Raw genomic sequence first — 11,183 nt, forward strand, 5'->3', positions numbered from 1 at the left:
GGATCCTGTGAAACAACTTGATAATTTTTGAAGTTATGGTTTTGCGAAACCCTAGCGATAATAGTTGGGATGTAGTGATATTTGCTCCGTGTTAAGCACACTCATCGTAACAAACATGACATCTAGTTAGGTTGATAAAATATTCTAAAGAGACAAAAAAAAGTAGAACAAATACTACGCACCCTCCAGACAGGTTTGACACAATGCATCTAGCACCGTTGAGTTGTCAAGTCAACCCATTTGATGCCACTGGCCTGTATTCTATTTCCAGCCGTACTAAACTTGCACGGTACTAGCACCATTTTCCCGAGATCAACGGGGTTCGAACATTACTTAAACCTGGCTGAAACAAAACCAGCAAACCCAGCACCTAGAAAACAGGCTATACCACTATACGACCGACAGCACTACTCGACGCTTACGGTTTGCGCGGGCCAATCATCCCCCGTACCAAACGCGAGTAATATATACCACCTGAACGCATTTGGCCACGTTGAGATACGCGGCCGGCCTGACGTCCAAAGATTCGTGCCGCCCTCCGGCCCGACGCGCCGGCGACAAGATCTACACAGCACACCCTCTCTGCAACCACCGTGGCGTGCGCATCGGTCTATCGGGCGAACTCGAGCTCACCTTCCTCCAGCGAAAGTCCGCAGAGGCGATGGCCGATGGAGCAACGGGCGGCGCGACGACAGGCCACGACGCTGGGGTTCGGATGTGTCTGTTTGGTGCGTGGGAACCCCCCGGGGAATTATTTGCTCAGCTGGGCGACCAGACCAAGTGGCCTGTCATGCAGCGCGGGTGGCGCCCAACTGTCCGGGCAGCGCGGCATGCATGTGCGCGGCGCCACCCGACGTGGCCGAAGGCGGCGACCGGCTCGCCGTCGTCGCGTGCATGCACGGCGCCACGCGCGACGTACCTCGCTGGCTGGCCGGGCCGGTAGGCGACGCCCCGGCCCTGCGGACCCGCTCGATTGGTGGGAGTGTTTATGCATGCATGGTCCTGGGAAATGGTGTCGTTTGTCTCCTTTGGCGTTCTTGGCGACGCCTGCATGATCGCGCGCTCCGAACTGGCACCTGCTCCTTGTTTGGACTGATCTGCGACCGATTCCGTGGAGCGGCGAGGTCCGTTGATCAGGCATCATGTGGTCCGGAGACGGGCACGTTCATGAGGCTGGTTAGAATAGTGAACGCCGTATTATATTCCACGCACCGTACAAGTGCAAGTTTCTATGCGTATCGATAGGGTCGTGAAACGGCTTGTCATTTCTATGCATATGGAGTACGTATCTCGTAAATCGAGTGTTCTCACGACAACCTATGATGGGGCTTCTAGTCTAGTAATGCATGTCAGCTGGTTTCCATATGCACGCAAGTACTGCGAACACTATAGACAAGAAAGGTTCCGGACTTGCATGCATGCTTTCGAATAGAGGTAATATCACCAACTTGCTCTGAATGTTCGGTTTGGTGTTAAAACTTTAAAAAATTGGATTTGTCATCACTCAACTTGCGTTCTCGTGCAAATACGGCCACAAAGTGCGTATGTGGGCAATCCGCTGCCGCGTGGCAGGCCACACGTACATGGCCCACTGTCGGTGACTATTGGTGGTGGAGGCGCTAGGTGTGATATCATTTTTGTAGAAAAGAAGTGCTAGATGTGACGTCATTTTTTCAGAAAAGATTCAAGAAAAAACCGTGATGTGAGCTATCGAGCCAGCCACCAAATTCAGTCTTGTCACATGTGCTAACAACCCACACAAGGCGTCCTTGCCTATAATGAGATGAATATTGTATTATATTAGTCAACCCAACAAATAATATATTTTTTACCATCGCAAAAAACAAATAATATACTTTTTTGCTAAGACACCCATAAGGAAAGTTTGAGGGTGAGCGAATTTTGTTGCCATTTCGAAATTCATACTTGTTCATGTGTCTAAGGAGAAATGCATAATTTTATATGTTGGCAACGACGGCTACCCGTATCCAACATTTCTTTTTCTCGATACCGATTTTTTCTCAGTATGGGCCAGAAAAAACAGTTTCTGGATAATCTCAGAAATTTCAGTTTTTTCGACCGAATTTATTCAAACATTTTTTTGGCATTAAAATATATACAATCGAACCTAGAAAAGAGCAAAGCTTATGCACGATTCCAGCGGTTAGTAATGCGCATCTACTAGGTGACCCCAGCTTGGGAGTTCAAGTAAATATCAGCTAAAATTAATGATGAAGACCATTGAAATCAATCAAGTGACCATGGGTAATACAGAAAAAGATGTGGCACCGAACTATGAGGCAGATCCTCTGATGTATGGCCCACTGCCGTTGCGCCACTGACGCATGGGCTCGGAGCCACATCAATGGGCGTCACGGCACGTCAGAGGAGCTGTGTCCTCGAACTATGCACTGCGTTGTATGATTGTGTGCACACAAATCTTATTTGATATAGTTCTGGATGTTTAAATTTAAAAAATACATTTGAAATTTTGGCACGAGGTTTAGTGACCATCGGGATTTCTCTGAACAGAATAACAAAATATCTTCTCATATCTTGGACCAGTTTTTCAATTCGAATTTGATTTAAAACTTTATGGTTAAAAAATCTGAGATTTTCTGAAAACTGGTTTTTTCGGTCGCACCTAGAAAAACGGAATCGAGAAAAAAAGCCCAGACGTGCAGGTGAGGAGCCTACAATTAAACACACAGCGGGGTGTATCTGTAAAAAGAACATGAACACATCACACGTAGCATTGTGTTGTTCCGGTTACTCACAGTGGCCATGGCAACGTTAGCATGCCACATAAGCATAATATGCATCTATATATGGATGATGTCACTGTATTTGCACGCGGGGACAAATTGGATGACCACAATTCCGTATTTTTAAAGTTTTAGCACTAAACTGAACATCGAACCCAAGTTCTATGACTTTTGGTGATATTAGCTCTTTCGAATACTATGGACAACAATGCTTCTGGGTTTGACGTTCTTCTTTAAACCCCCGTAGATTTGCATGCATGCGCGATTCTTCAAATCTCAAAGTTAAAACATCATGTCTTCAACCAATAATGCTAAACATACAAAGAGTTACACGCAATTACACGCTGACTAGAATTTTTTCCATCTACTAATCAATCATAAACTTGTCCCCCCTGATTTTCAGGGGGGTGGGCCGCCTCGCCACCTATTGACTAATCAAATTAACTCTCTTTGTAAAAGCTTGTAACTCGTTTATACGTGTAGCATTACTCGTTTCCAACATGATCACGTATAAAATTGGTCACTAACCGAAAGGTACATGCATGCATGAAAACTACCGTAGTACTGTTTGGACGTGTCCATGCGTCCACGCACGATTCATGTCTGGTTTTAGGGGGTGAGCCAACTGATGCAGCGAGAGTCCACCACACGTTATTACGTTCACCAACAGAAGATGACGGAACGATGAATGCACACAAACAAACCGCGCCCGTTCACTGAACCTACACGTATAGCAAGCTACGGCCCATGCGGCCACGTGAAGTCCGTCAACTTTGCTCCGCCGGCGCGCCACGCGTACCGTCGCCCATGACGAGACGCGGCATGGCGCCGTTCCGGTGCTCCCACCTCGCGCGTCTCGCTCCCGAACTGGGGGCTACATACCGACCTACGTACATGAAAACTCTGGCAAGGCTTTTGGCCTACACGCAACTGAAAAAAGGTCAGTGACGCAAACGATGAGAGGGGATATTTCCAGAAGCTTCTGCTTCACGCTCGTATCGTGCACCCAGCTAAGCTCTTATCGTTTCAACGAGAAAGGTACTTTCTCTCCGATGAGGTTTGCAAGGCCATTCATAAAACTAATGAAATTCCTAAAATATCATGGTGTGATTACCTTGCACACAATGAAGCTCCAATATAGAATTGTATGCAAAGTCCATCAGCAAAGCTCAAACGTCACTTGTTATTACAAAACTCGAATGGGTGTCGGTGAAATAGGTGGATTAAGTTCTGACCAATTACTAATTGTCTTGATTTTACAGACATGGCTCTCTTGCCTACCAAACTCGAATGGAGGTAGGAGTAGTACCAAATTCATGGATCATGCAATTCAAACTACTAAAATTGTTATTACAAAAGTCCCTTGCTGCTTGCCTACAACAGTTTTGTCATCTAACTCTAAAATTACACAAACCCTCTCAACTTCAAAAAAAAAAAAACTTGGTCCTCGCCGACTTAAAGGGGTTTCATTAGGCCGTGTTGGGATTTTGACACACTTTATAGCCCAACTAATAAAAAAACAAAGAAAAGAAGTTTAGGAGAATGAAAATAAACATTTGTTGACCATTTGGGAATTTATTTTAAAATGAAACCTTCGAGCCAAACCAGGAATTCAACAAATTATTGAAAAGTGTTAAAAAAGGAGGCAATGAACTCATGAATATCCATGGAAAAAAGGAAATATGGGGATTTTCTATTAACATTCTAAATTGCCTGTGATTTTCCATTGATTTTTCTATAACAGTATACATTTTATTATCTTCTATATTTCTTTCCATCATTCACATTTTTTGCAAAATACATAGATTTTTCCATTATGTTTTCTGCTTTTAAATGGAGTATGGTGTTTCTCCATTTACAAAAATAGTTTATTTTCAATTAATCTCCATATTCTTTTCATTTCCCTTCCTTTTTCAATTATTTTTTTCATTGGCTTATGCTTGATCTGACCACCGTATCCTCGGTCTATGTGCATTGAGTTGGGAGAAACCACATTTAAATTTAAGGATATGCTTATCATGTTTTATACTTTAGGAACCAAATAAACCTGGTCATAGTTCATAGAGTCTACTATATCACATCGCTAATCTCCATCGTCAGTCCTGTGGCCGGTACTAAGCAAATAATATACATGTGAAAATTGTTATACTATTTATTCTTAATCTAGTACTATGAGGAATGCCATAGACAAGAAATTAACGGAGATAGATCTTCTCTAGCACTACTGATGTGATTTCAGAAGAAAAAATGTTTTACAGCTCGAGAATTGTTCCACTTTAATACATTGAAGGTCATGGTTTTATCAACTACCCACAATCCAAACCATAATGCTTCTTTTACTATCGGATTTTCACATTTGACAATCTATGTGAGTCGCGGCCTCGCGGGGACAATTAATCTAAAAACATTCTCTAAAGACACCCCTAATGTATTCACTTAATTTCATAAGAATGTAAAGAGTTTAAATTCGTAATTGCACAATGTGAACAAGATGTTGATGGCTCCGCAGGAAAAAAAAAAGTAAGATGTTTGATGGCAACCATAGAATGGTGCCAATTCATTCATTTTCGTATCTTAACACTTAAGTTGTTTTTCCCATACAACCACATAACCTGGCGTGGGGTTCAACTGTGAAAAACAATAGAAGTTACTATTCAAGGACATAGAGTTATTTGAAAAGTATCTAAAAAGAGTTATTGAAAAAACATATCCGGTCCATCAAAATAGTAGTTTGTTCTTGTATTGACCATGTGATCTTGTCAGAGTACCTTGCGAAGTTGCTATAACGGTTTTTACCTTGAGGCCTCATTCGGTTTGGAGGATTTTTATAGGAAAAACATGGGAATAAGGACTCCAGAGGAAATTTTCCTATATATGCATTCGATTTATAGAAAATGCTTACAGGAATTTTATAGAAATACTATTCATTTTCTATGCTTTTGAAGGAAATTACACATCCACTCAAAGCTCATTTTGCGCACAGGAACGTCATCCTATCAAATTCCTATACTACTCCAAATTCCTGCGTTTAGATTTCCTCCAAACCGAATGAGCCTTGATGCTCTCTCTCAAAGAATGGTGGGTCAACCCTTTCAGTAAAGAGCATCCTAGTAGAAAGCTATGGCGTACCTCACCAGATTTATTACTTGCACTATTTGGAACTAAAGAAATACCCGTGTCTTCTGGCACAAGAGCATGCTGCATTTCCATCAAATGTGAGGCTAAGCTTTGGTTAACCGGGTGCAAGAAATTGGTCTGGTTAATACCGGGAGAATGATCTTTTTGTGTAATTCAGGCCAGTTGAGTTTGAGTGAAAAAAAACTCTATTCACTTCTTAGTTAAAGGATGAGACAAATCTTTCGCCGTCGTTTTTGGAAGACAATATCTTCAAAATTATTGGATGCTAAGTCTGGAGGTAACGAGCTGTCCGTTGGATTGTTTTCTGAATTTCTTTTCATGAAGAACGCATTGCCGTGTTTGGTTGTACGTACAACGTATTTGTGCGTTGTCCAACTTAACCGCGTGGGTAGGGTTTTGCTAGCTGGCCGGAGCTCACTGTTAACTTGATCGGAATAAATATCTTCTTCACCGGGTAGCCAATTGACTGCGCTTGCAAAGAAGAAAAGCTCCGCCGAGTCCACGGCACCACGGCATTCGCTGGCCGCCACAAACCTCCAGCCAGGCTGTGCTGCCCCCACACCCGGCTACACGACAGCGCTCCCTCTGCCTCCCCGCTCAGCCGCTCCGCTATATATACCATCGCCGTCTCCGGCAGCAACCACACCAGACACCACGCATTACATTTACATCACCACAACAACAGCGCGAACAAGAGAAGCGCAGGACAAGAACACGCGGCGACCAAGACGAAATGGGCCTGTGTGTGTCGTACGACGCGGCGGCCCACGGCCCGGCGACCGCGAGGGTGGTGCTCCCCAGCGGCGAGCTCCGGGAGTACTCGCCGCCCGCGACGGCAGCGATGGCTCTTGAGGAGGTGGGGCACCAGGAGTGGTTCCTCTGCGACGCCGACGCGATGGGGTTCGAGGGCTCCGTCGCGGCGGTGGCCAGCGGCGAGGCGCTCCTGCCGGGGCAGATCTACTTCGTGCTCCCCAGCGACATGCTGCGCCGCCGCCTCGCCCCCGGGGAGGTGGCATCGCTCGCCGTCAAGGCCAGCGCCGCCCTCGTCAAGGCCGCCACCGTGTCATCAGCCGGCAGCCGGCGCCGTCGGGGCTCCGTGGCGCCGCTCGTGTTTGAGCCGTCCGAGGAGGACTACTCGGCCGAGGATGCCTTCACCATGGCGACGTTCGCGGTGAAGCCGATGGTGGCGCAGAAACGGAGGGTGGCGTACCGAGGCGGCAGGTCGCCACCGAGGTTCTCGCCCGACTTAACCGCCATCTCCGAGAGCGAGTAGACGTGCAGCGCAGACGAGACTGCCAAAAAGGGGCATTTTTGCACATAGCCTTGCCTTGCCTGGCCGCGACTGAGGCGTTGGCCTGGCCGCTGATGCTAGATCGGACGGCGAAGATGCGGACATAGCCGCGGCACATGCTTGTGGATATGTGGAGTTAGTTTCTCGGAGTGGTATAGAAATAGTCACGTCAGAAGCATTGTATAAATATTGCACATACAGATATGTCAATATAGTGTAAATATTGCGCCCGTGAAAAAATATACTCCTTCCATCCGAAAATAAGTGTCTGGATTTTATACTAACTTTTGGAGCAGTAATCTTCCAAGTTACAAGCCAATGATCAGGGAGGATGGCGCAGTAGAACACAAGAATGCAAACATAGGAGAAACTAATTTTGTTAACTAAAATAAATAAGAAAGTAGGCGCAGTAGAACACAAGAATGCAAACATAGGAGAAACTAATTTTGTTAACTAAAATAAATAAGAAAGTAAGTGTGCGAAAAATATTGAAAATGGAAGATAGTGTTTGATGTGCCGCTAGTTTTGTCTGAATGAATTTGCTTGAAATTGTGTGAAGACATATATGCACACCAACCTTGGAGAAGATGTTTTTTTTTTTGAAACGGGCAAAAAAGCTTTTGCCTTATATTGATGTAGGAGAAGCAAACGGGGGTATGACAAGAGCCAAAAACAACAAAAAAACGAGGAAGGGGGCGACCACCGCCCCCGACATAGGGGGAAGAGGATCAGCCTACAAGTTCCGCCAGATTTTTAGCACCGGCTAGGATCCAGTCCTTCCCCTCTTCCCTAATCTTATGCATGACAACCGATGGCAGGGAGGACTTGTTGTTGAAAACTCGTTCGTTCCTCTCTTTCCAGATCTCCCAAGTGATGAGCGTGATAGCTGAGCGCAAGCCATTTGGGGAGGAGGTGGTGGATTTCGAAACGGCCAACCAAAAGTCCACGACTTTAGGCCTACCCTCCCCGATGCTGCTGATGAGGTCTGGACAAGACAACCAAGAGGCCGCGGCCGTCCAGATACGTCTGGAGAAGCGGCACTCGAAAAGAATGTGTCGTGCCATCTCAGGGGAGGTACGGCAGAGCTGACAAGTAGGTTGGTGCGGCCATCCGCGTTTCGCCAAGCGATCGGCGGTCCATAAACGGTTCTGGACAGCGAGCCAGGCGAAGAAACGACACTTTGGAGGGGCCCAGGTCTTGCACACGATGTTCCCGAACTGGCAGGGCAAAGAGGCAAGGAACTGGACCTTGTAGGCGGAGGTGGCCGAGTAGCACCCATTAGGGGTCAAGGACCAGGTAATGGAGTCCTCAGTGTCAGGATGAAGCTGGATATCCGACAAGAGCTCCCAGAGGCGGACGTATTGTTCCATGTGATCGGCCGTGAACGCATCCACCGCTATGTCCGAGATCCAGTTGTTATCAGCGAGAGCGTCCTGGACCGTCCGATTCTTCCTCTTGGAAGCCTTGAAAATTAGGGGAGCCGGGTCTTTTGGCGGGGCACCATTGAGCCATGAAGACGACCAGAAGGAGGCCTTGGCGCCGTTTCCGATGGTGACGCGAGTAGCCGCATTGAAGAGGTCAAGGTCGAAGGCGTCGTTGGGTGTTTCAGAGCCCACCCATGGCTTCTCAGGAGCCTTCCACTCATACCATAACCAGCGAAGCCTCAGGGCCCGGGAGAACCTCTCCAGGTCCAGAACCCCCAAACCACCGAGCTCCTTGGGGCGGCAGACCTTTTGCCAGTTGACTTTGCATTTCCCTCCACTAACCGCCTCCTTACAGGCCCAGAGCATGCCACGACTGATCTTCGCAAAGGCCCTGAGGATGCCTTTGTCAGCCTTTAAAGCCGTCAGCAGGAAGATTGGCATGGAGGAGAGCACGGACTTAACCAGAGCAGTGCAGCCGGCACGGTTCAGGAACTTTCCTTTCCACGGGCTAAGACGAGCCACCGCTTTGTCTATGTAGGGTTGAAGGTCCACACGTCTAAGTCTTCCGAGGGAGAGGGGCAACCCCAGATACTTAATGGGGAAGGGGGTTGTAGTCGCTGGGAAGTTCGCCAGAATCTCCTCCAAGTTAATGTTGGCGCATTGGATGGGGGCGATGGAGCTCTTGGGAGAAGATGTTTTGATATTTGCTACAACATCTATTGTATATTCTTCCATGCACATACAACATCTATTCATGGAAAATAACCAGGCTCGTGAACTCTTCAATAATATTTGAAAAAGAATTAGCAGACTCAAGCACAAGATAAATTTTCTTCTAGCCCATCCTTCATGACATAATAAATACTAGAGCTACGCTCAAAAGGAAAGGATTTTTTATGAATGACTACACTTGTACTCTCTATAACCAAGCCACCGAGGAGACGACCCACCATTTTCTACAGGATTGTGATTTTGATTGGGAATGGTGGAACTCAATTAACTCAAAAAAAGGGGGTCATTTTTGCTTACAGTGACTCCCTACTCAGAGTTCTCACCCATGAAAAGCTCCTAAACCCCTTGGCATGGACATCCTCATTCTCTGATGTTGGAATTTTTGGATCTAAAGAAATGGAAAGATCTTTAGAAGTTTACAATCTTCATTGGAATCTTGGAAGCTTACCCATACTTATATATAGGAAATTGCTGTTTGTTTTACCGTTTGTGGTTAAATTACATCTGCATCATACTTATTTGCATGAATTTCATCTGCTTCTTTAAATCCGCTCTGAATTGTATGCGGGCACAGTTGGATGGCCGGCTCCCGCGTCTCTGTCCAAGGACTGGCCTCCCCTGTCGGCGGACGGATGCGGTAGAAAATTGGCCGGGTCATCGTCGAAGATACCCTAACTCTATCAAAGAGCCACACAAGCTTGTCGTCTACCTGTAAACTTGAACGCATGATGGAGGCCATGGTACTACGAGAGAGTGAAATAAACACGTGGTTTTTCTTTCCACTGAAGAAAATGCCATATCTGTCGCGCTGCATCCGGCCCCGGCTCCGGTCCCCTCTGTCCCTCTCGCACGGTGGCCACCCCATTTGCTGGCCGGCTTTCCAGCCTGGGTGCCGTCCTTGCATTTGCATTCCGCCAAGCAATATCACATATCTGTTGCAACCACAGCAAGGACGATTGGATTGGATTGGATTGGATGAATGATGTTGGATCGATCATTCATGCACACCTAGAAAACAATGCTGCTTTGATGCATGTTGCAACACTTGCGCTGCACTTTTTTGCATGTGGTGCTCCGTACCGTCTTTATCCTGATCTCATAGTATGTTGGATGCATCCAAATACCAAATGGGTGTTCGGATCGATTCGCATCACAGCTCCGTTCCGCTGGAACGTAACCACCACCAACGATCGTGCAGTCAGTCTATGCTGGCGTGCGTATCTGCTACTTCGATGATAGTTGGTATCTCACCTAAGCTATTTATTCGATTAGCACGAAGGAAATGATTGAGACCTACGCATGACAAAGGGATCGCACAATCAAGGATAGTAAGATCCACTACAAACTATTTCTTTTTCTTTCTAACCAACAGATTTGCAAGCTCGTTCTATAGATAGTTAACCAGCACTGTTTTTGGTTCCTTGGCATTATTGGACAGTACAGCTGAAGGGCACCCGAAGGTTGTTCACTTGCAAATTTGGATGTGCGCTGGACGTGCTCGTCCACGGATGCAATCATGCAGTTTACGGCCTTCTAGATTTTCCGTGTGCAAAACGTTTTATACTCCAACCAGGGACACGTACAGTATACACCTTCAAAACTAATGGATGGAGAAGGTCCATGAGGTCAACCACATCTAGATGCAACTGAGACGAGGGTCCGAAACATAATGAAAACAGAGCGGGCACAATCGTGAACACGCGTTCTTGGAGAAATCGTCGCTGCGTATATGCCAATTGTGTCACTGGCGGCACTACTTCCCTGTTAGCATCAGGGGTGTGTCTTTGCCCTTGGAGTATGCTATGTTACCTGAGCAAGAGTTCATTAGTACTC

The 11,183-nt window shown here is 46.4% G+C and overlaps 1 protein-coding gene across 1 annotated transcript; it reads left to right on the forward strand.

Moving 5' to 3' along the window:
* Nucleotides 1-6,531: 6,531 nt before the first annotated feature.
* Nucleotides 6,532-7,458, forward strand: LOC123107880 (uncharacterized). Its single transcript, XM_044529778.1, has one exon. It carries the CDS (start codon nucleotides 6,637-6,639, stop codon nucleotides 7,174-7,176), a length of 540 nt encoding a protein of 179 aa, XP_044385713.1. The 5' UTR covers nucleotides 6,532-6,636; the 3' UTR covers nucleotides 7,177-7,458.
* The last annotated feature ends 3,725 nt before the right edge of the window (nucleotides 7,459-11,183 follow it).

Source organism: Triticum aestivum, chromosome 5A (genome assembly GCF_018294505.1).
Source record: "Triticum aestivum cultivar Chinese Spring chromosome 5A, IWGSC CS RefSeq v2.1, whole genome shotgun sequence".
In the NCBI taxonomy this organism is placed as follows: Eukaryota; Viridiplantae; Streptophyta; class Magnoliopsida; order Poales; family Poaceae; genus Triticum; species Triticum aestivum.

Coding starts and splice junctions, on each gene's coding strand:
- LOC123107880 (XM_044529778.1), top strand. CDS start 6,637: ATGGGCCTGTGTGTGTCGTACGACGCGGCGGCCCACGGCCCGGCGACC.